This window comes from Streptopelia decaocto, assembly GCF_964273445.1.
Source record: "Streptopelia decaocto genome assembly, chromosome: 7".
In the NCBI taxonomy this organism is placed as follows: Eukaryota; Metazoa; Chordata; class Aves; order Columbiformes; family Columbidae; genus Streptopelia; species Streptopelia decaocto.
The window spans coordinates 13007748-13033905 of record NC_138661.1 but is presented as its reverse complement, the minus strand read 5'-3'; the positions used below and the strand labels follow the sequence as shown (position 1 = coordinate 13033905).

The 26158-nt window shown below is 39.0% G+C and overlaps 1 protein-coding gene across 1 annotated transcript in view; it reads right to left on the bottom strand.

The window, feature by feature from the left end:
- Window positions 1–8099: 8099 nt before the first annotated feature.
- The window catches only part of BEGAIN (brain enriched guanylate kinase associated), a 153594-nt gene continuing 135535 nt past the window's right edge, over window positions 8100–26158 (bottom strand). Inside the window, exons 6-8 of the mRNA XM_082058296.1 lie at window positions 16316–16423; window positions 12749–12832; window positions 8100–9549 (exon numbers count right to left, since the gene is read on the bottom strand). Of these exons, the coding sequence (XP_081914422.1) occupies window positions 8182–9549; window positions 12749–12832; window positions 16316–16423 (1560 nt within the window). The 3' untranslated portion in view covers window positions 8100–8181. The remainder of the gene's footprint in view (window positions 9550–12748; window positions 12833–16315; window positions 16424–26158) is intronic.

Sequence of the window (26158 nt, the reverse complement as noted above, 5' to 3'; positions counted from 1 at the left end):
TTTGCATTTTAATAGTTTTGATGTACAGATTCATTTTTGAATTTTCTTTCTTCCAGTTTCATGTCTTGCCTTCTTCACATTCAGGCTGTTGTGGACTCTGAAAGCAGAGGTAAGTGGGGATGAATAAGAAAACGATGATTCAGTTCCTGTGCTAAGACCAGGCTTGAGAAATCAAGCTTTCATTCTTTATCTCTTTCTCAAGTTATATCATAAGCAGAAGGCCCAGATTCTTAAAATCTGCTAGAACTAAAGTAGCTAACTCCTCACTATCTAGCTGGATTAGGCATCTCATCTTAGTGGAACTCTACGGGCTTTGGGGATAAAAGCATTTCCCTCGCTTGTGGAGGATAAGGACTGTGAGGTTCTGAATGTTCATTGAAATAAATTGTCAAATTATGGTCAAGTGAATCATAAACCCTGACTTATCTCCCTGCCAAAAATAAGCCCACCAGAATCAATGTTCAGAATTTCTCAGTTAGAAGTGCTGCTGCTGTTGTCTCTACCTCCTCAGTTTGGTGACACAGAAACTTCCTTGTAAGAGGCTGTGTGCTCTCTGCTATTTGGTAGAGGGCTTCCTCCTCATACCACCTCACACACAACTGGTGTCCAGACTAAGAGGCTTTCTACTGCAGGAAAAAAGCTAAATGAGGGCTTGACTGGGAGCCCACTGAAATTCATAGCCCTTACGTGCTGAGAATACTCTTTATTCACAGAGTCACACAGAGTCGCAGAATGGTTGGGATTGGAAGGGACCTCCAGAGAAGGAGTTTCCATGTGATCTGTTTTACAATGTCACTTGTGAAGAACCGGAAAGGGAAAGGATGCTGACACTATGAATTTAATTAATCTGGGACTTGCTGCTGTTCCTCTTCTTCTAAATCATAGAGCTGTCATGTGTAGTAAATATTGTGGCTCTGCAGCTCTTATGTGTGTCTGCTCTGATTCATAAATTACGAAGAAAAACTCTAGATGGGCGTATAAATTTAAATATGAATTCATTAGAGCTGTCTTCAAAAATAAGAATTAGTCTGAATAATCATAGTTAGAGTATTAATGTATGTAAGTTGGTGATGGGCATGCTGCTGAGAAGGTATTTAACTCTCATCAGGGGTCTTTTCCAATGATTGCATCTATTATCAATCACATTTTTGACCCTCGCAGATAAAGATGTTCTCCCTGCTCAGGGATGTAATAACTGTCTGCAGGGATGATCTTTGCCTCAGCAAAAGAGGAGTGGGGTGGAAGGGACCTTTTCACCTCACACAGATGTAGGATGTGGGGCTGTCAGCAGCTTTGAGGAGCTCCCACCTGGCAGAAAGCAGAGTGCACTTCTCTGCAGCATGGGTGCCCCAGAAAGATAGAGGAGAGGAAGATCAGGGGCACCAAACAGAAACCTTCCAAAACCTGCGAGGAGGTTATCAGGAAGACAATGCCAGGCTCTTCACAGTAGTGCCTTTGACACTAAGCTGGTGTCTAAGCCAATATTGTGAGGTAAAAAGCTGCCTGGGGACCACTAATGGATATTCACCACCTGAGCCTCCTGCCCACCTCTTTTGCAGGTGGACACTTTACTCCAGGATCTCTCTGGAATTCTGACCTGTATGGCCAGCTGCAGTTTAAGTCACATTTTAAAAGGCTTTAGGAAACTTGATTTAGTGTTACATGGCCCTAAAAATGACATTAGGATCGTGTTTCTCTTGTGATTCCTCGAAAGAGTGGCATTCTTATCTGCTCTGTCTTACTAATCAGAGGTCTGGGTTTGTGGGTATTTGGGGATAGTTTATAAGACAAGTTACTTGTCTTTTAAAAGAGAAAGACCTAATAAATATAAGATAATTATGGATTAAATTTTAATAAATCTATTTGCACTTTGAAACCTAAATTGAAGACCTGTTTGTTAAAATTGTTTTATTGTGGGGAAATGTCATTTTAACTATTCCGAAGCAATTAAGAGGTTATGAGCAGGAAACTTATATTTATCTGATTTTCTAGTTAACACTCAACATGAGTATAGTTTGGCATGAAAATGGTTAGTAGCTATTCATTAGAGACAGAACATATATATATATGCACTTAACTATCGTTGTTAAGGATAAGAATATATTGCTAATACTTAGGCAAATTTTCATGGCACATAGTGGATCTACATATAATGGTGCATCCTCTCCAGCCACATCATATAGGACTTTGTTCAGCAGAGCACTTAAGTACACACTTCTGAGGTCAAGTTTCTCCTCAGGCACTTATTGTTTCATTTAGAAAACAAATATGGAGGAATTAAGATAGACTGAGGAGTGATAATTGCGGCTTTGTAAGCAAGATAGCCTTTGGATCTGAGTGTTATAGAAGATCCCACACTGGGGAGGTGGAGAAGAGTCACAAGAGAAGCTTTCTCAAGTGAGCAGAGAAAAAAAGTCATTTTTTCCTCAGAAAAAAAATGTAAAACCAGCAAGTGAAAAGGGAAAGACGAAACATCAGTGGAGGCACATCCAGTGCACAAGCAGCAAAGCCTTTCATTGCATGAGAATTCTAGCTATTCTTTTTAGCTCCAGCTAAACAAAAGCTCTCAATTCCCAAAACAGCTTTACTAATACAGTCAAAAGAAAGTATCAAAATACCACAACTTGAGAGGGGAACTGGAATTAGTGACAGGCTATTAAAGAATGACCGAATTAGTAAAGTTGATTTATAACAATGTGGTTTTTAAAAATATACATGGAGGAAAGATTGGGAAAACAATGAAAATCTTCTGGTAATGTTGATATAATACCACATGGACAGGAACATGAAATATTTAACACGTACAGATCAGGATGTCTGGCTGAAGGTCATTAGAAGCTGCTGCTTATGCTGAGGACTGTTGTTAGAACCAAGGTACTTCTGAAAAGTTGCCTTAGCGCTTTTCTAAAAAGTGACATAGAGTTCTAAGGCTGGAAATAGAACTGCTGTATGAGGGTTACAGACTTAGAAAACCTGGTACTAAGATGACTCAGATCTATTCATTTTGGGAAGGACATTAGAGTCTAACAAACTTGCAACTAAAACTGTGCAGGACTTGAAAACAATGTACCTGAAAATGTATCTTCAAACTTAGCAGAGATGGAGGAACAAGAAGAATACAAATCAACTCTATAGGGCTCAAGTCCATCATGAGCAAACCCAGAGTTTTCTCATGAACATCCAATATGCTACTGCATAATAGCTGAGGAAATTACAGACAACACAAAAGGGAAGCATATGAAAAATGCTTGCTTTTCAAATGCATCCATTTCCAGGAGACAAGCTGCCATACTAGAAACATGGCCTGGCATTCTTTGCATGAAAATTCAAACCTTTAAATTTAGCTATATGAAAATACATTTCTCTGAGTGAGACTTTGCTTGTGGATCACTCTGACCAACTACCTATAGTTACTGAGAATTTCAGTGCTGGGAACATCCCACATGCAGTTGCTCTGGTCTGTGTAGTCCCCCCTTTCCTAGTACTGCTTTTCCATACAGTGCATTTGAACAACTCAGTGTTCATATTAAAATATTCTGGTGTTCAGTAGTAGAAAGGTGAGGAGGGTGTTCCTTGAAAAAATTAGAAACAGTCCTGAAGGGAGTATCTTCCAAGGAAAAGCTGAGACGACCACATCTGCTCAATTTAAACAATATTTAAGGAAAGACATTGTAATAGTCAGTAAGGATTACAATATTGTAAACCTGAATGGGGGACAAGAATTTTATAGGAAAGTTCAAAAGATGTTAATTAGTATTTTAAAATTAAACAAGGCGAAATTAATCTAAGTAGCTGTATAATCATGCTCTGTTATAGATGTTGGAGTGAAAATTATTTTAAAATAGAAGTGCTGGAAGGGGAAAAGATTAGTTTGATAAATTTTCTAGTTTAGGAGAAGTAAGAAACTGTTGAATTGAAACTACCTATTTTGTGGCTTGCCATGATTGAAACTCAGAAATTACAACTATAGAAATAGCTTCTAAAAAGTTTAAAATAAATTTGTATATGTTATTCAAAATTTAGATTTTGCCTCTTTTTTTTTTTAGCCTCAATTTTGAGTGAGAAAACGATTTTCACATCTCAAAAATGCATTTGCTTTGCATGGTTTCATAATACTTATGCACTGTTGTTCCTAATGGATCGTATCTTATTTCCCTGGTATCTTTTTTGTATCTGTTTTGTATCTCTTTTAATATGTGATTTGATATGTCTCACTCTGATCTCTTTAAGACTCCTTTGTTTTCCCCTGATCATTGTTCTGTGTCATGCACATTTTGCTTTCAGTTTTCATTCATTAAAATGACATTTCTCATCTTCTGCTTCACTGCACTGCTGAGGACTTGCCACTTATTTTCCTCACCCCCTCTGCTCTTACTCATGGCAGATGAAATAATAAATCAAACAAAAAATTCTGCTGTAGGTACCTACAAACCCCTTCAGATGTCACTTGGAAAAGTGAGGTTTTGTGCCAGCGTGGAGACACCTTGGCATTTTTATAATGTTTAAGAGGAAACTGGACATTTATGTCCTTGGGAAAAGGTATTTCAAGGCAAATTCCTAGCCAGTGGAGTGGAGGAGTCTGTGGCATATTTCTTCGTCTGAAGATCTGTTGTTTTGCATTTTTGGAGTCACTTGTCACTAAATGAACCCAAGAGTAGTGTCAAGTTCATCAAACCACACCTGTTTGAATGAAATATGAATAAGCTGTTCTGAGGACAATGTTTCAGGTGCTGCCTTCCATCAGAAATGTCCTACAGAAGGTAAGAGCTCTGAGGAACATCGCAGCAGACAGGCCTACACTCCTTTCACCTGGGTCAAACTAGATCTTCTCCTTCTGAACGAGATATTGTTGAATTGCTTTCTCTCTACTACTTTTCTATTTTTAACCAGGTTCAACCTCCTAAAACCTCCATGACTATTAAATCTCTACTTGGGCCAAACATGTCGTCTGGAGGCCCAGCAGAGCCCTTCTAAATTCACAGCACACAATGGTGAGTCTGGAGACAACAAGGGAAGAAAGGTAGTCACTTTTAAATATCACCAATGACATACTCCAAAAATCTTCTCCATGACAGGATTCTTTGGATGATTTTCTCTCACTGTGAAAACTGAAGGTATACAAAAGATTAAAACACTACCACATGGAAAATGTAAATCTATTGTGAAAACACTTAATGTATTTCTAGTCTTATGTCGAAACAATCAAAACAGAACATGCCAAAATAGAAGGAATATCTTCTTATAATCTTTCAAAGGTCTTTTTGTTTTGAAAAATTAAACCAAACTATAGCTAAACTTGTAAACCTGAGAAGATTTTGGTGATTTTTTTTTTCTCATGTTCATAGAAGTTTTGCAAATTTACTGTCAGTTTTTCTGATCAAGGAGAAATTAAAATTGAAGTTGAATAGCTTTTCTAGCCATTTTGATTAATTCAGTTGAAATTCATTATAGGGTCGCATATTGTTCCATAACAGGATTCATTACAGAAAAATATTGCAAAGCCATAGGTTATATTTCAAGGAAAACTCCATACTAATTCAGTGTAAAGGCTGGTTTTGATCTACATATCAGTGCACATAAACTAGGAAAAAGAGTCAAGTGTAGCATAGAAGCTGAATTTGAAACCGCAGTAGTATGAAAGAACATAATAGAACAGGATATTAAATAATCAGATATATAATATCTAGTAGAAACTTAACTTTGTGTAATTGCCAAAATAGCAGTTTAGTGTCAAATAATGAATGATATTATAAAAGAGTTAGGCTGATACTGTGTTCTAGTTCATAAAAGTAATGATTTATTTTTCTATAGCTTACATGTTTTCTTAGGTTAGATAACAGTTAATTTTAACTTCTTACATACAAATCCTTGTATTCATTGATCAAATAAGTGGATGTCCTGCCTTAGAGATAGTCTAAGTGTTACATACCTGAATGAGTCAACAGTGAGATTTTTTTTGCTTCTGTTTTCTATCTTAGTGTTTCGAATGTGAAATAGCAACTTTTTTTGATTTCCAAGTCTATTTACTGCAGATCAGATTCTGCCATAAGAAGCAGTTGGCCTTGGGGAACTTTATTCTGTGTGGTTTTTATGGACTTAATGGAATTATTCGTGGCATGACCTGCCACTCACACTCTCTGTGAGCAAGTATGGGAGCATAAAAGCACAAGGTGTGTTACAGCTTTTGTACTGAAATAAGCCTCGCTTTAGAGTTATGTTGTGCCTTATCTATGTGATATTATTACCTACCATTATTCTCCACAGTGCCAGTAGAGATCTTGGAGGTGCTGTAGAGATTGGATGCCAGATCTTCAAAACAGCACAGCAAGTGCTTACACACATCAATAATGGTCAAATTTTTATATTATCCATGAAGAATACAGAAAGCAGTAGGAACTGTTGATACGAAATGCACTGAATCTTGATTTAAGATACTTATGTGGCAAATGAGCAGTTCTGTATTCCTGCTTCATAGTTACTTACCAGGTACTTATCAGTTACTTACCAATTCTCTTTCATAGAATCAGCAGAAAATATATGTTTTTTTAAAATAGATATTGAATGGTAGGTTATTATTTTAGCTCTATAAGGAACTATTTTAGACAGCCACATTGATCTCACTGATTACTACCACATATTGAGCTAAATAAGGCCTTGCCCCATGCATGAGCTGGTAAGAGTCAGTATTTCAAGTATAGGATACACATTCAATGAACATGACTTAAAATAGTTGTTAAATATTTATGACTGTATTCTGCTTGTCACCAAGTAGCAATACTGAGGCTAGGAAGAAAATCCACAGGATTCACCTTCCTCTCTTCTTTGTTTTTCTCATTTTGCTCGTTCCTTTCTGCTGCTGACCCAGTTGTGTACTCCTTGGAGGTGAAATGATGAGAAACAAAAAATTCTGCGGAGGAAATGCAAAAGCTACAGGTAAAACTACAGCTCCTCAGAGCCAGAGGAGAAATTTCCTTAGGCTACAGAAGGCCCAATTTACCTTAAGCTTTAGAAATATCTCTCTGTTAGAAATACCAAGCTACATATGAAAAAAAAAAGGCAACTGTAGAAGGTAGCAGCCCTAAAGACCAAAAAGATTGTGTCGAGTATGTGTGACATAGAGGAAGTTAAGTGACAAGTTTTCAGTTTTCTGTGTGCAGAGCCCTGCTTAGTGAATTCAGGCTTCTTGATAAAAATTTTGTTTTCTTGTTTGCTTTCCCCAGGTTGATGAGAAGCAGTCCTTCCACGACCAGGGTTGTGGACTGAGAGCCAGTGCTCTGGAGCTTACAGAGAAAGAGACGCTCCTTTAGAAAAAATCTAAACCAGGAGCTTTACTTATTAACTTCTGCTGGACTGATGCCACCCAGAGCAATGCCATGTTCTATTGACCAGAGTGTATTTTAATGAGGGAAAAAACCCTCAAACCAATGCAACAAACCCCAAACCAAATATATCCACTGGTGTCTTTTATTAAGTAATGCAAAATACAGTATTAATTATGACACTGCATGCATTTTAGACAATATAAATGCAAGCCTACAGAAAATGTGACAAAGAAACCCTCAATTACTTTTGAGGTAGTATACAAGGAAAAATAGGAAAGCAGAAACACAGTGGATTAAAAGAACAAAATATTAGTATCACTTTGTGCATACATTAGTCACTCATAAATACATTTGTATGAAATAATTTAAGATACAATTCCATTCTTGTTAAAAAATATACTTATTCAAATTCACCATTCTTTTTTGTTTTGTTTTCACATGACATTTTATGGTATTTTATCGGGTGGATTTATTTTTTATCACCGCCGTCATGATTTTACCCTTTTCCTCCAAGAGTATAGGCACAGATGGCCTCATGCACAAAAATAAATAAGAAAGCTGCTTGAAGGGAAAAGAATTCTGCTCAAATAGCTTAGGATAGTCTAATAAATACCATTTTGTTTATAAAAATATTTCAGGTTTATAAAAGAGGGGAGGGGACAGTCTCCCATGTGGAAAGGATGTTAAGTGAAAAGTGCTGTGTAACATTTTTGAAGAGATTTTTTTTTTAAACATATAGTACCATTATGAATATATACTTTATAATAATCCTGTTTCTTAGAACCTTATTGTTCACCAGAAGTATCAAATGCTGTTTGCTTCCTTTTGTTTGTTGTCTTATTGCCATTTTGGAAGATGCCTAGTTCAGAAGGGTTCCGTATAATTGTGCTTTTGTAAGGCTGTCCTTCCGACTCAAACCAGTACTCCCAGTCCGTTGAAACTGCTGCTGTTTGCTGTGAATACTCGAATGGCTTCCTTGCTCCATGGAAGACTGGTGGATTTCTGAAGCCTCCACTGAACTCTGGTTGAGGGACTCTGCTGAGCTGTTGGGGCTCACGTCCACGTATTCTCTTTTCAATACTGGGCTATTTTCGATGTTTTTGCTACTGCATAACTGGACGGTGATCCTTTCATTTTTTTGGTCTCTTGATTCTTTTGTTTTGTAAGTGGGCAATTTTTCCTGTTTACAGCTAGTGCTGATGTCAATATTCAGACCACTGTCTGTTCTCAGGAAGCAAGAATCCACAAGTCTGCTTTGGCAGATATCGTCTCCTTCTGAGCAGCTATCTGCTTTGTAACTAGCATAGATGGGGCTTGTGCAGCTGTCTCCCTTCTTAATTGGGCTGCTGTAGTACTGCTCCGAAAAGCTACAGGGTGACAGCCTGCCAGTGTTTCTGTAAGAGTATGCACCAATGTCCTCCACGCTCAATTGCCTCCATCGCCCAGGCAAGTCTTCTTCTGAAAGGTGGGTACCCCTGCATTCATTCCTCATTTTCTGGTTTGCTAAAGCCTGCTGTGGTGTTATGGCTGAGAAATGAAAAGGTTCATTCGCATAAGGAGACAGAGTCCTAGTAAAACTGGGTGAGTTCTCATTGTCATCGGCAAGCTCCATGTGCTGCACAGGTTTGGACTTGGCAAACCTAGGACTTCCCTGATGCTCGTAACCTGCAGGTGACTTTCTTTCAAACAGTTCATCTCGGCTACTCATGTAGATCGCTTGCTGAGAGGCCGTCAGAGTGTTGGCTTGGGCATTCTCCTTCTCCTCGGAGGTGACGCTGAAGCTGGAATAGGAGCTGGAGGTTGGCAGGGAGGTAATGTACTCTGGGAAGGCTTCATGAGAGAAGCTGGAATGGAAACCGTCTTCTTCAACGGTGCTGTCTGTGGAGTTCTGGGACCTCAGGAACCCCACATCTTTCACCTGTGTGTCCACGCTCTGTCTCCTCTCCCTTCTCCTCTCCTCTGGGCAGTAAAGGGCGGTGTCACTGCAGTAGATGTCTGACTTATACTGGGGCCTTTGTCCAAGTTTTCCAGTAGAGTCCTGAAAATCCCTTGTAGATGGGCTTGACAAGTGTGAAGACAAGCTGTTTGGATCTGGTTTTTCCAGTACTTTGGCAATGACACAAGTGGGTATGGTATCAGCGTATGATGTGTGGCACAAGGGGACAGAAAGGCTGCAGCCGTGTTTTTCCAGATGGATGCTGACTCTTTCCTGAAATTCGGATGGCAACTGTAGCATAAAGAAATGGCAAAGGGGACAGGAAAAAAGAGTAAACAACAGTGCTGGTGTCTGCTTGGGCCTATACAACATCGATAGAAGAGTGCTCTTTACAGTATATGGCTCACTATACATGGTTCTTTGACTAATGTAATGGCCACGATCTTTGTGCATTTCTGAAAACAAATGTAATCAAATTACTTTCACTTATTAACATTTGGAAATCTTCATCTTCTTCCCCTCATGGAAAACATCGTGAAATTGAAATGTTTCCTGCCAAGTTAATTCAGGTTGTAAAGAATGTATTAAACAACAATTTTAAAAAGGCAGGTAGGGAATTACAGCCTACAGCAACCCTTTCCAGACTGTGTGCATATGTCTGATTTGCAGTTGGAGTGGAGGAATGCGGAGGTCTCTAAGGTGAGGAAAGAGGAGGAAGAGATCACATCTATTCTATTCTTCTTTTGCCTTTTTTTGAGCTCATCTTGCCTCCAACCTGGTGCCAAACTGGCTCCTGCCATCAAGCATTGCATTTGATAAACAATGCTCTTTGAAGAGGCAGGAAAGTTGGTTTCACTGACACTTAAAGCCACGCTACTGACTGCTGTGACAGGAGCTTTCCTGTGCAGGGTAAGAAGCAAATCAAACTGACTGCTTTGCCCCAGCACTCGGACACTGCTTGTCAGATCACCCATCTATATAAGCCTCAACATCTTCCTTTCCAGCAGCTGCTAGCTGACTGCTTTTCTGGTTTCTTACTACACTGACAAAAACAAGAGCTGAAACCTGAATATACATTATGATTCCTGGGGCAAACTATTCAGAATTAATCAATAAGTCTGTTATGCATCATAACTCGTATTGTTTTTGGAGAAAGTCAGGATCAGGACTGTGGACAGTGGTTCCACCTGCCATTCTGTCATGTGGACCAGAAGAGATTGAGACCCTGCGTTCCTCGGTGTAGCTCAAAATCCTGGTAGGTGATGCCTAGGCAGGTTTCGCCAGGCATGCTTGCCTGTCCAGTATTATCTTCCTTGCTCATTTTGGATCTCAATCAATGATCAGACAGGGATATGACAGAGTGCTGCATGGTGGCTGTCTCTCAGTATTTCTTGCTGGAAATCAAAAGAACTCATGTTTGCACTAGGTTTCAAGTTTGTAACTGTGATAAGTCTGTTGATACCCATGTTGATCTACACTACTTAGGAGTTCAGCCCTTAAATACTTGGCTGAACTCTGATTTGCTCAGCACTTGTGTTTTATAACTAGAAATCATGTTCCTCTTTACCAAATATTCAGTGGTTTCCCTTCTCATCCTAACGAACCACTCCCTCCTTTGTTTCTCTATAGAGAGAGAACCCAACAAATACTGAAGTGGTGTCCTCCTGTCGCTATTTTAAGAAAGAGAAATTTAAGATGCCTGCTCGTTGTAATGATCTTATGTTGTTTAAGGTATGGAGCTCCTCTTTTAGATTCTTTGCGAAGTTTTAAAAATTGTTTTAGTCCCCCCAACTCAATGTATTCAAAATATGGCATGTTTTGAAATGGCATTCTTAATGTGAAGTAGAATGAATGTTTTTTTAACCAACAGACCTTCCAGGATATTTTGGATTAATCATTGTGTTGTTAATGAGCTCATATGTCTTCCATTGGAAATAAAGAGTGTGATATTGCCAATCTGCTGGCAGACAGCAATATTAGTCATAGTAAGTACAGATGCAGCAAAGATTGAATAAACAGGTTGTAAAATAGGGCTGCTGTAAATTGCCACAGAAATGAGGAAAAAATACAGTTCATTTAATATGAAACTGCTGTATGGGGCAGCTATTATTTTAGTATACTGTAACACTACTGTTTGATCTATTTTTTTATACATTATTTAGATTATGAAATGTGTTAAGAAAAAGAACATTATTTTTAAGGTATTGCACTGGAAACTGGAATTACTATAATGATATTGCTGTCACATTACTGTATTGTGCTATAGTTTAGGCTTTTGGATAATCTACAATACTTTGTCAGGCAACATTTCCATTGCAAGGAATTGATTGGCTGTGACAGCACATTCATACTTCCTAAATTAATAAATACTTGAACTTAAGAGTGGAGGCCTTGACTATTCAATTGAGTGTATGACAGGCTGGGAAATGGTGGGGAGATCCCACAATTGTGATAGTTTTCTACAAGTGAACCACTACATTTGAGGTCCTAATTCTTGCTAACAGGTAGGGTGCTTTCAAGTGTCAGTAAAGTCCTGTTAACTCCTGGATATGAATTGCTAAGCAAAGTCAGTTACCAGCAAAAAAATAGCATGACCAGGATAATGGTTAATTTGGAAGTTCTGTCTCAGTTCCAGAAAATCATTGCCCTTTTGACAGAACTCTTGCTCTATCCTTATTTACCAAAGTTGTTTAGTGCTCTGGAGCACTTTACTGGCTCAGAAATGGTTTATACATTCCACATTCAATTTGCATTATTCTGCCACAGAATTGCATGAGTGAGACCATTTTGGGGGGACATTAACCTGATGGGACTGATAAAGAGAAGACTTTTATCCATGACCTTCAACAAAGCAATACAGATGAGGAAGGTGCTATTGCTTTGTGTAGGTCTTGCATCCCTAAAGACGGTCTTGTTCACTAAGATAATATTTGCCTCCACTTCAAGGAGTCTGTTCTCAAGCCAGGTTTCCTTGGAAGCGAGGATTACTAATTAAAGTCTACACCTTGGAAATCAATCATTCAGTGCTCTGGTTGCTTTAGAGAAAGAGATTTGTTCTGTCAGTCCATTTTAAAATTCAGGTTTAGAATTTAGCTGGACTGGAAAATAGCTTCAGGAGGAAAATTGATTATATCAGAATCTCTGATGCCTGTAGCTTGTCATTTCCCTACTCTCACCCCCCCCGCTTGCCGCCCTGCATTTTTCAGTCTAGTGTTCTCAACACTTTGGTTTTACTAAAATGTTTGTTTTTCATGTGATCAGTGCAGGCCCATTCTACCGGACAGCCGAGGTTCTGAGGAAGAATTCACCTTCCAGTTCCATCACTGGCTGTGGTTTTGTCAGCACAGAGCACCAGCAGGTGCACAAGCCCAAGGGTGTGTGGAATCAAAGCCTTAAGGCCACACAAGTTCTGGAATTGATGCATGTAAAAGAATCTGTTTTCCATAAAATATTTATTTATTTGAATATTCACCAAGTTCAGTCACATTACCTCCGAAAGCTTATGTGCCCTGTCGTAATTCTTGCTGCACTGGAGCAACTGAGCAGCTAAATTGCAGTCCTTCCTATAGAGTTCCTAGAAAAACAAAAAATAGCCTGTTTTTTAAAGTCTGCAAGTAGCTTGTGGCTTTCAGCCTTTCTTTCATGCCTGAGCAATCTTTTAAAAATTGACTTTGGGGAGGTGTGGAACATACTTCAATTTAAGATTAAGATTCTGTGTTTCTTGCACAGTCCTGAGATGTTTGCCCCTTTTACTCCTTGAGGGCAGATAAAATTACTAAAAAGAGAATTTTGAGAACTCTTACTACAGAACAGTAATCTGCATTTCAAAAGATGGATACTTACCAGTAGGAACTGGACTTTGTATTGTTAACATGCATGGCTCTATGAAGGCTAAAATAAATCTGATCTTTTAAACAAAAAGAAAATGCAAGAACAGACAACTTTTACTGAGTCTTATCCAGATCAACACTAAGATACTACTTCAGAAAATGCTTAAATAGTTTTATGAGACTGTGGGAGAAATTCATTGCAGAAATACACATTGTATTGTTTTATAAAAGGACGGCCTTTGTCTTATGAAACTTTCTTGCTGGTTCCTGGCTCCTTTCATATCTTGCAGAATGCAGCTACACAAACATATTAAATCTCACTGCAAATATTTGATACTGCAGAACAGGGTATTTTTACTTTGTAAGAAATTACCGTGAGAATTCCACACAGGGAAAAAGAGAATTTCAACACGCCTCTTATACTTTTTTTGTATTGAATGGCTCCCACAGCCTATTTAATGGGAAAACTCAGTACATAGATTTGCCCTTCAGCTAAATTTAATTTAGCACACATGACTATAACTGTATCCTTCAACCAGTATCTTTGGGTCCCTCGAGGTAAGAGTTGTATGTTGCTTCTAATCAAGGTGCCATTAAAAACCAAGTTGGCTTCAGAAGTTGACTTTATAGGTGGGCATCGATAAGACAGACAAAGCATAAAGGTACTATGGACACAAGGCTGGGCTAACCTGTAAAAATTAGAAAATGCTTATAGAGAAAAGGTGTTGAATACAGAAATGATTTTAATTTTCTTCTGTGCTAGTGTTTTAATTTTATCATATGCAGATTTTTACTGTTCCACTTGTTCTTTGCAGAACTGATAAAGAAAATTTCTATGAAAAGGAAAGGTGGAAATTCTCTTTGCTTTGAAATACAATTTTAGAACTATTCTGTAATAACAGATACAATGAGATATTCCTGGGAGTCTGTGAGGCATGAAGGTAGTAAAGGTGTTTTTTCTATGATCATTAGTTCATTATATCTTCATATTCAAGGGTCTTTAGATACTCTTTTGTGTGTGTGTGTCTATATGAGCTTTTATACATGCCACTTCTGCCTTAAATATACTGGGGAGATACATTCATTTATGCAAGTCTTAAAATTTATATTAGTACACACTATTTTTATTCCTGAAAACAGATGCAAACAGTAGGACTTCAATAATTTAGAAGCAAAATCTGTTGCATGTGCAAGTGATTTTGACATGTTACATGCACATTAAACACATAATATATTGCTGCACAATATACAGCATATATACAAGCAATATACAAGTACTCCAAGTTCCATATGGAATTACTAGGCACACAAAAAATTAAATCACTCCAAAATCTAATCCTTTCTTCAAAAGCTGTGAGGCTCTGTTTCTGTGAAGCAGTTGTCATGGAGAGCACAAAAAGTATTTCTGACACACTTTATTTTTAGTAGCTTTAAAAATTGCTATAGAAAAATTATATATGGGTTGAATGTACCACGTGTACTTTGCTCTCAACATGCAGGACATGCCATGGGACTGGGGTGACTTTCTATCTTTTAATGTTTATCTGAATGGAAACTAGCCACATTTGTGGCAACTAGAACAATAATTGGCAATTAATGCCAAAATTTTCTTCATAGTCTAAAACATGTTTTTGCATCAAAATCATCCTTTTACATATCTGTCAGAAGAATAAGGGGAAATATAATCAAAAGAAGAAATATTGGCAAGAAAAAAAACTGTTCTCCCCATGCAGGATTCTTCAGTTTAACACTCTCTACTTATTAGGCATAATATTATTTTTTTTCATAGTTCTTTATTTTAGAGTTCAGAATTTAACCTTTAGCTAGTCACGCTGCACAACTAAGGGTAGAATTTTGTTTCTGAATCAACCTCGATTGTGAAGAAGTGGTGCTGTTATTTGAGGCTACTGGACTGTACTCTAATGTTCACTGTAGTCCAGAATAATTCTTGGAAAAAGAATACTCTGTAGTTCAGTCCAGTCTAAGCTGCCTTTTAAAAGCTATGATTATTGAAAACACTCCTTCAAATCTAGGCTCAGTCCTGACTCAGAGAAGTAGTGTAAATGCATGAATACTTGTTGGGAGATTGTTACAATATTTTCCCTTCCATTTTAGGCCTGAAATAATGCCACTGATATCAGCCAAATTATTCTGGATTTATACCCGTGTTTCTAAAACCTAAATTTAGTCCACTTCATTTGCCAGGTTCCTTTAGTTACAGCTATTAGAGTTATGAACTAACCATTGTTTTGGCACAATTTCTGTAAAAAATAAAGGGCCAGATTGAGAACTCTTTGTTTCCGCTGGAAAGCTATTAATCACATAGGCACAATTCACATCAACAGTCACATTAATGGGATCAAATGCTCCCTGCCATGATTAAGAGTTCATATGAAATATGGGAAGGTTGAATGTAAGATGCTGAAAAATAAATGCTAAGAGAAACATGTCTTCTGTAGATGAATTTTTATTAGGTGTCTAAGGAATGGCACAATAATGAACTAAATGCCTGCAATGTTCCTTTCTTTGCCCTCTGTTTTTGGTTTGTCCCTGGAAGGTTTTCATGAGCTGGGTTGCCAGCTGTAGTGTATATACCAGTTTTCAGCAGTGTTTAATGAGATGCAGGGTGACAATTGCCAAAGATGTTCCCTGTTTTGTTCTACACAGAAATCGTTAAATTATTACACATGCACCACAGCTGGGAAAAACCTGGCTCCTGATCCCCGAATAATCTGAGTGACCAGGTAGGGTTAATTCTGTCTTCTGTTAGTAGAGCTCACTTGTGCTGAGTATCCCATTTGCAGAGGAACTGCAGTAAATGTCAGGCTCTACCCTGTACCTAAAATCTTTATGATGAATCCTCACCCCATACATGCATCCACACAATAGCTCTGAGCATGTACGTCCACCAGTTTGCTCTACTAGACTGGAACCAATGGCAAAATCAATGTGGAAATATTGCCATTTCTTGGAATATTTTTTTTCATCTGTTTTAGGTTAGATGTAAGGAAAAAAACATTAGTGGAAAACGTCACCACAACACCATATCATAAGAAGAACTGGATTTACAAAATTATGGGAACAATCAAACATGACTTTTAGCTGTCAAGGCGACAAGTTACTTTTTATTTAAACAATAAGAAATTATTCTATAGTTTCCTGGAAAGCGCATGGCCTAATTTATTTCTAAATATAATCTCAAGATGTATCTGTAATTAAATACTTACATTGTCTTCTGACAACTTATCTATTGTCACCTTGGCCTCTATTAAGTGATTATTGAGTGCAATAATTTCATGGCTCAAAGCCCGTTTTTCCTCTTCGTAATGTTGACCCTGTGTAAAAAATGGAGTAGTCAGTATTTTTGCAGCTGTCAGAATATTTCAGAAAAAGGCCCAAAAGCGGATGTTATTCTCAAATCCAGGGAAAATCACAACAGAGCGATATATTTTTTACTATTTTTTTCTTATCTTTAATCAGTAGATGAGGCAACGTATTTTGAAAACGTGGAGGTCAAATCGAACTCACATTAGAAACCTTCACAAAAGTCTCTAGCTAGTCCATGCAAAAATGTTAGATTGAGCATCAGCTATTCCTTATTCACTACAAGGCAGGTTTCTAGCCTGGAAGTGACTTGGGCTGCTCTTGGCTTTTGCTACAAGAATGTTTCACTTATGCCATTAGCTCCCATTCTCATAGGCGAGAAAGAACAATACTTAAAAAGGAAAGTAGCTGTGTTTGAGCCAATTTCATTTTAGTTGTTGACTGTTCTGACTGCTTTAAAAACCATGAATGAGGTTGTTCGTTTCTCAAGATGAATGTTTGCCTGATTGCAGGGTTAACACTCATTAGCAGAGTGTGACCCACTGTGGGATAACAGGAAAATAGTCTTCAAACTTCTTGCTGCCTGCTAATTTAATCTTGTTACCAGTAGGCTGTAACTCTGTATTATTAACACAAATAAATCAGTGTAAAAAGTAAAGTGCCACTGGCCCTTCCCATACTGTGTTTCATTTTCATGTTGCAGTGTATATTGCACCGCCTCATATATCAAAAATTGGTTTGTAGCATTTATAACCCTCTCTCCAGCCTTGTGTTAGTATTAAAAAGTGTGATAACTTCTGAATGCTCTAGCTGAGATCAAGGCATCTTCCTTGTGCTCAGAGCTGTACATGACCAGGTAACAAAGAAGGTCTGAGAATTATGTGGAGGGATCTTTTAGAAAACAGCGTTGCAGTAGGAACAAGAAGTAGAGCAAACTTTAATGAACATCTGTTTTGTTTGCAAACTCATTCCAGTGACAAATTCACAATCTCACTTCCCATTCTAAAATTGTTAGAGTCATTTGTGAAGGACTTTCTCCAGCAGGATGATTGTATTAGCTACTGAAATTTCCCAAATGCCATATTGCCAGGGTCACACAAAAATGTTCCATCAACACACAGTCGGCACTGTCAGCTAATTGACAGCAATGGGAGTTGTGTGTTTTGAAGTCCAAATGAATATCAAGGTTAATTATACAGCTGCAAAGCACCAGGCTATATTAAGGAAGGGTGATTAAATTGAAAGTGGCAACTCTCATCCCACGTTGCTATTTAAAGAAAAACACCTTCTCAAATGGTCTAAGCAAACCCACGGCTTGCCCTAAGCAGTGCAGATATGATTAAGGTGTCTTTGTGAAGGTCTGGACTGGCCTGTTTTAATGTCAGCTTTTCTAAGGGCCATCTGTTCCCCGCCGTTGCAAGACCTCTGTCCTGACAGCCCAGCTCTGGTTCAGGCTTGACACCTCACCCATCCTTGTTCCCATTGATCAGGTCCTACTCCCAGCTGCCTGGGGACTATATCATGGAAAGCCAAAGCGTAGTTTTGAGAGCTTCCAAGAGCTCCAACCTCACTGATTTTAGGGGCTGTGTTTTTTAATTAGGTGGATCGATGTGGTTTTATATGAGGCCCTTAACTTGCATTGATTTTATTGTGAACTAAAAAACTAGGCAATTTGTAAACCTCCTGTACATCTGCGCACCTCTAGAAATCTGTCTCCTTTGAGAGTATGACTGAAGATTACATTTTCAAAGGTATTTAGCTGTGTAATGAGGTAGACAAGTACTATATTGGAATCTCCAGCTACCTAAGTACCTGGGAAAGATGTGTCCCCTCAATTTGCCAAATCATTTCATGCTTCTGTAGGGTCTAGGCCCACTGAGTACAGACTTATTCTTCCAAATAACCATTTATGTTGAAGATTTTATTAATCCTTGTATGACAATCTGTTGTCAATGCCAGGGCAGCTGATTCGTAGGAACCCCTTTTACTCTCTCTCTGATTTCAATAAGTGCTGCTCTTGCCTAACTAAATTGAACTTGACTCAATATATTCTACAGTTCAGGAAGATAATCTGATAAAGGATTTATAGTCTTCAGCATAGAAAGTAGCTCATAAAAGGACAGCAGATTCAGGCTTTGGAAGCAATATTTTCATTGCAGAGTCACACTGAATCTCACTGAATTATGTTTTCATTTTATTTCAGTTACTGATAACTTTTGGGCTGATGTTTCCCAGGCTTTGTACCTGGCCAACTCTGACTTCAACAAATATTGTCCACTGGTAGATATTGGCATCTTTCTCTTGAAATCGCTGTTGTTGACATGAGCAAAATGTCTGTCACACTGTGACAAAATGAGGGAGCCTAAGGCTGGACAGGATCCTGAAAGATTTTGACATATTGACCACATATTGTGTGTCTATCTTATGAAGTTCAGGACTTCAGCCAGATGTTATTGTGGTCCAGTGGTGGCAGCAACAGGGCAGAGGCTTAATCCTGACACCACTCTGGGGAAAATGGTGCAGCTGGAAGACATAGCATTGTAGTGCTGGATCACTGAATTAGAAATCTTGTCGGTTACTAGGGACTGCAACTTTGAGCCCTCTAGTTGCACTTGGACAATCATATTTTCAGCATTGGGTACAAAAGACAGAAAGGGATGAATCGAGGACAGAAATCATGATATCAATGCTATGACTGCAAGTTACAAATAGAAATGCTTATTTTATTTAAACTACTTTTGAACAGACCTCTCCATGTTTAGTGGATTTTAGATGTTTGATCCTCCTGCTCTTCCATAAGGCTGGTGACCTCACACATCTCCTTTTAACATCGATTTCTGCTCTGCAGGTGCTAACAAATTGTCTCTCAAATGGTGTTATTGATATGCCAATAGCTTGCAGCTGGGCTGAAGGCTCCTAAAGTCCACTCCAAAATGCCATAGCTATAGGCTGCAATGGATTGAGGTTCTGGTGGATCTTCATTCAGAAGTCTTTGTTGAGTCAGCTCAGTGCATTTTGCCCCTGCCTCCTCACCCAGCACAGAGCCAGCATAAAAGAAAGCAGCTCCATAGCATCTGACTAACTTGACAGAACTGCAGTCATGTGCCCATGTCTGAGTCAGATCAAATTCATACTGCTGGATGACTTCAGCAGTGCACAGCACTGATATTAATGTTGGAAGAACCACGCATTCGAAGCCCTTGCTCCTACCCAGGATTTGACATGAACCTCATTGCTGCCTTCTTGGATCTGATGAAGGAACTGAGTATTTGCTCCTCACAGTGGGATCAGATTATATATGTATATATATACTAGATATTGCCTTTGCCTTGTTTTTCTTATACTTGGTATCTATCACAGTGACAATATCCATCATACCTTCACAGATCCATAAAAATATCATGCGTGACTTTCAAAACTTTTCGTTATCATCTAGTCCCTGCACCTGTTATTTGTGGTTTAAGTGGGCTGAAAAGGCTTTTGGTAGGTTGGTATAGCATGAAGTAATTAACAGATCAGTGTGATTTGGAAAGTTACAAAAGCGGGATGAAAAGGTCTGCTTTTCTTGTGTATTAGTGGATCCACAAAGGTTCCTGCTCTAGTACTTCAGCAGAAATTGAGCAGCCTAAAAGTTGGCTCTCTCTCTGGTAATGTTTCAGTCTCCCTTCAATGCTTTCCAGCAACTGGAGAGTGTCCTACTGTAAAGCAGTGTCAGACTATTAGTCATGGCTAGGTTGATTACTGTCATTTCTGCTGTCCTGTGGGAGCTTTGACTAAAGGTCTTTTGAAATCAGTCTCAATTTTGCAAATGAGCAGTGCTGGTCTATGTAAATGTCAGCCTTTTCAAAGATGGCAAAGTAGATCTGTTCTTTATGTTCCTGTAAGAAACATTTCAATGAATAGCATGTAAATGCTAATGTGAGAATCATACAGTGGTAGTAGAGACCATCAAGGCAGGCCAGCAGCGTTCCATTGGAAATAACCCTGAATGACAAACAGAAAGAGAGACTTGTTCTGTTACAAGTGTCACCAACGTGGCAGTGGTATCCCACCTTGAATGCCCGGACAGAGGTTTACTGCAAGGTCTTTTGATGTGGTATACAGGCAGAACTTTGTTCGCTTTTTTCTTTAATACTGTGCTTGTTCAGGAGGAATACAGCACTTCCACAGGAGAAATTCCCTACCTGTTTGGACCAGTGTAACACTGTTAACTCAGTACTTTACTCACAGAGCACCAGTCATGATCTTTTCATTGCAGATATTAATAGGTGCTGTAAGGTATCTGCCAAGCAACTGCAATGTGTTTACTGTTGTTCTGTGGATGGTAGTTGGCAAAGAAGTGCTTGTGGGAGCATACTTTCAAAACAAAGTCTATATATTTTTAGGTGGTATTTTATAATCTCATTGAAATCATCATATGAAGGATAAAGTAATAGTTGCAGATGACACAAAACTGGGAGGAGTAGCTAGTACACTGAAGAGTTGTTCTGCCACCCAGAGGGACCTCTGCAGGATAGAGAAATGGGATGAAGGGAACCTCACGAAGTACAACAAAGAGAAGTACGAGGTCCTGCACCTGGGGAGGAAGAACCCCATACACCAATATAGGCTGGAGGCCACACAACTGGAAAGCAGCTTTGCAGAAGATGACCTGGAGGTCCTGATGGACTCCAAGTTGAACATGAGCCAGCAACGTGCCCTTATGGCAAAGAATGTAACAAGAGCTGTGCTGGGAGAAGTGTTGCCAGCAAGTTGAGAGAGGTGGTCTTTCCCCTCTATTCAACATTGGGAAGGTCACATCTGGAAAATTGTGTCCAGTTATGAGATAGATATGGACATACTAGAGAGAGAGTTCAAAAAATGTCCAGGAAGATTATTAAGGAATTGGAGAATCTCTCATGAGAAAAAGCTGAGAGAGCTGGGACTGTTTAGCCTGGAGAAGACAAGGCTCTGGTGGGATATCATCAATGTATATAAATATCTGAAGGGAGCGTGAAAAGAAGAGAGAACCAGACTCTCTTCAGTGCTGCCCAGTGACAGGACAAGAGTTAATGGGCACAAACTGAAACATAAATCAGGAAACACTTTTACTGTGAGGGTGACTGAGCACTTGAAAAGGTTGCCCAGAAATGTTGTGTAGTTTCCATCCTTGGAGATACTCGAAATCTGTCTGGACATGGCCCTGGGCAACCTGCTCCAGGCGCCTGAGCAGGGGTGTTGGACCAGATGACCTCCAGAGGTCCCTTCAGACCTCAACCATTCTGCAGTTCTGTGAGATCTGTAACTGATTATGACTATCACACTTCACTCAACTGCTGTGATAACTGGTAAGTGGCATTTGGGGTTGATATGATATAGGGTATTTTAAAATCCTTCTATTAGCAAACACATCTGCCATAGACATTCTGCAAAAATTACTTAATATATAATTAATACATGTTTAGGTCCTAATAAAATAGGAAAAAGGTATGCATTGAATATGGTGTAAGTTCACTTATGTTTCTCCCTTGTATGCCATCAAGACTTCAGACAGACCTCAAGTTATATTTGATGCATGTGAATGCCTGTCTTTTGGAGTCAGTGAAGCATTGTCTAATTATTACTGAAAATTACATTAAGAATGGAGGATGAGGGTGTGTTATCTATCACAAAGAAAAGGCACCCAGATGCTCCATGCATTCTCAGTAATTGTTCAATGACAGTACTTCAACAATGAGTGAGGATGAATTTGTTTTATAACATCTGTCAGTGCATATCTCATATCCTGGTGAGAAATACATAAAATAGTCATCCCTTGTGGAACTGAATGTTGGGAAAGTATGCAATAGTCTCTCCCACAAGGTGTGGAGACTTTTAACTGTTGCAGAGAGTAATAATGTAGCTTAGTTCAAGCTTATGTACACTCTTCTTCCCATCTAGGTGCGTCATGGTCCCTGCTGAGCAAGACACAGGTTTGAAATACAGTGTTTGAACCAAGGGACCTCTTAGCTTGCTGGTGGAGTCTTAAATAGATACCAGGGTGGTAGAGGGGATGACTAGGCCAGGGGCATATCTAAAAATGTAAAGAAAACAAGAATGAGAAAACTTGTGGTGGAAACAAGACCTTTTTTCTATCGTAACTCTTAAAGTTAACAATTTTTCTATCTACAGTACTACCCTATAGACCATATGCACAACATATGTTTTATCAATTGGCTCATAAAAAACCAAAATATGGTTTAGATTTGCAGATGTCACTGGGTATTCTCTGCAGCAATTCATGATTTCAAGCTTTACTGCATGTTAGTTTCTGCTCTGCAGATCTCCATGTTGTTATGACAAATGATGCGTTTGTGTCTGTACACGTTTATGGATGCTTTGGAGCTATGTGGGTTTTTCTGACAGTTTAGAGCCTCGTTATGGATATCTCCTACTCACACTTGCTTGCACCCATGGGTAGAAACTGTAATAAAGCCAGTGAACTGACAGGATGAGAACAAGTAAGAATAATGAAAGACATTTCAATGAATAATGAACCTGTATCAACTGATACCAGTTCATGACATGATCCATGGGGTGCAGGATTTTATTCTGATCATTGTCTAAGAGCATTATTTAGTACATATTTAATTTTTTGATTTACTTCTTTGTATAACAGTCTTATTTTGGTTTAGCAGCAAAATGAGTATCCAAGGGAGCTCTTCACTTACAGACTCACTGACCCCACAAGTCTGTTAAGAATACGCGTCTTTACTAGCAACTAGAGAAAAAGAGTCAAATGTTTAGCTAATCTGTTAGGTAATTCTTTGTCAAGCTGCCAACAAATCTGCAGGAACCTATAGTGATGTATGCAGAATCTGTGGTAGCATCCTGATTGCACTCGGTGATGCACTATTTTCTCATCTTTGCTTCCCACTGTGGTAATCCTCAGGACACCCATCCTTGTCGCAACACCTCTTTATAATGCTATAGAGCCTGGCTTTCAGGAATGGTATTACATTACCATAAAGAGTAACAGTTAATTAATTTTATTTACTCTATGGTACACTAGATAATTATTTAAAGGAATTTTCTGTTTCCCAGCTGCCAAGGGCACAGGTAAGGCTGCATTCTTCTGAGACAAATGTATGGCATTAAGGTTTTAAAATGCTCACTTTTCTGAGGCCTTACCTACTGCAAAAACCTGTATCATGTTGGAGTTCTTCCACATAAAGATGATAGTGGCAAGACGATTATTCCAGTGCGACAGGCCTTTCTTATGACGAACACATGGGATAAAAGGAAGTGACAGTTGTATAAGCCGTGGGTTGGCTCAGGAAGAGGCTCGATTATCTGCTCTCGCGATAGCATAGTTTTTTGCATTTTGTAACTTTATCTAGGAGCTCATCAAAATAATTTAAAAGAGTTATGTGGTAACAATGAAATGAAAGCAATAGAGGCTTCAACTGAACTACTGGTAAGAAGTGAAATGTTTTGCAAAGAGGAAAAGAAGTTATGTCAATAAGTAGCAAAGGAGAAATACCATTACTTCAGGCCACACTAGGTGGGTTTGTCAGGCTTGCAGCTTGAAACTGTCACTCTAATGACTGACTGTTTGATCCTCAAATTTTCTAGCCATGTTGGTTCATCTCTAGAAATGAAGAAATTAGTGGAGAGAGGGTATTGCTTAGATTCTACTTAAATGAACTGGGAAGAGAATGTTTCGTTAATTTCTCTGATTAAAGCAGTAAAATGGCCTAGGAAGGAAAATGTGGAATTCTGAAATTTGGAATCTTATATTAGTGCATAATAATTTCAGATCTTTGTAATATGTAAGTGAATTCTAATTAGAGTTGACTGGGCGGGGAATAACCTAATGAAATTTAACAAGGGCAAGTATAGAGTCCTGCATCTGGGCAGGAACAACCCCAGGTTCCAGTATAGGTTGGGAGATTGCATATTAGAGAGCAGTGTAGGGGAAAGGGACCTGGGGGTCCTGGTGGACAACAGGATGACCATGAGCCAGCACTGTGCCCTTGTGGCCAGGAAGGCCAATGGCATCCTGGGGTGTATTAGAAGGGGGGTGGTTAGTAGATCGAGAGAGGTCCTCCTTCCCCTCTACTCCGCCCTGGTGAGACCACATCTGGAATATTGTGTCCAGTTTTGGGCCCCTCAGTTCAAGAAGGACAGGGAACTGCTGGAGAGGGTCCAGCGTAGGGCAACGAAGATGATTAAGGGAGTGGAGCATCTCCCTTATGAAGAAAGGCTGAGGGAGCTGGGTCTCTTTAGTTTGGAGAAGAGGAGACTAAGGGGGGACCTTATTAATGTCTATAAATATATAAAGGGTGAGTGCCATGAGGATGGAGCCCGGCTCTTCTCGGTGGCAAACAATGATAGGACAAGGGGTAATGGGATCAAGCTGGAACACAAGAGGTTCCACTTAAATTTGAGAAGAAACTTCTTCTCAGTAAGGGTGACAGAGCACTGGAACAGGCTGCCCAGGGAGGTTGTGGAGTCTTCTTCTCTGGAGACATTCAAAACCCGCCAGGACATGTTCCTGTGCAACCTCACCTAGGTGTTCCTGCTCCAGCAGGGGGATTGGACTAGATGATCTTTTGAGGTCCCTTCCAATCCCAAACATACTGTGATACGGTGATACTGTGATTTAAGCAAGGGCAATTTCCCAACCAAACAACAAAGCTAAGGTTAGACTATTTACAGTACTTTGCTCTTTAATACTTTGTTCTGCTCTAGGAATTTTAAAATACACATTTCCTGTCACCTCTTGACTTTTTTTTTTTCCTAATAATTAGTTGTGTAGAATAAAAATGAAACTCCCCTTCCCCCTGTAATTAGTGTCTTAAAATAACTATTTAGCTAGATGCTTTCTCTTGGGAATTAAGATATTTGTCTCTCAGAAAAGTTTGCTCTGATCTATCACGCTCCTGCGGCAAGGCTGACTTTTCCTCTCTAGGTACATAGTAGAACTTGAGTGCACAAGCCCTATTCTTGCAGCAAAGACTTATGCTGAGCCAGATTTGTGCCCAAGCCCTGCCTGGTGGAGCCTGGCCAGCCACAGCAGCTCTGCTCTCCCTGCAGGCCTGTCACGGTAGGAGCCCTGGTATTACTCTTATTGCTGTACTATTGTCATTCTGTCTCCTGACCACCCCAGCTCACATCTAGGGCTCTTCTTCTTCTTGAAATGAATCATTAAAAACATGTCCACATCCAATGTGTATACCTTTATATGCTGCTATTTCATCGATTAAATCTAATATACATTGAAACATCAACACGGATATTGATTGGAAAGATTTTGTAAGCTGGCTGCAAAATTGAGGGTGTAGTACAGGGAATAAGCACAATGCACTTGTGTCTTTCTTTTCTGTGTGAACCAGTCCATCCTTTTTTTTTTTTTTTTAGTAAAAATATGTATATATATCTGCGATTTTTTTTTTTTTTTTAGTAAAAATATGTATATATATCTGCGATTTACTTGGTAAAATCTCATGCTGGATAAAGCTATTTAAGGTGTGGTGGTTTCCCCATGCCTCAAAGCAACCCCAGCTCCTTGAGAACATTATGAGAAAATCCCTATAAGCTCTTTTCAAGTCAGATCAGGGGAAGTTCATTAAAGTAAAATGTTCTGTTCAAGTATGCAGCCCTTCAGACTCTGCTAAACTGTGTATTTTTGTATTTTTGGCAGCATCCCAATTCAAACTGCTATAACCAAATACAATGACTATATTAATTAACCAGTGTGAAAAAGTAAAAAAAAAAAAAAAAAA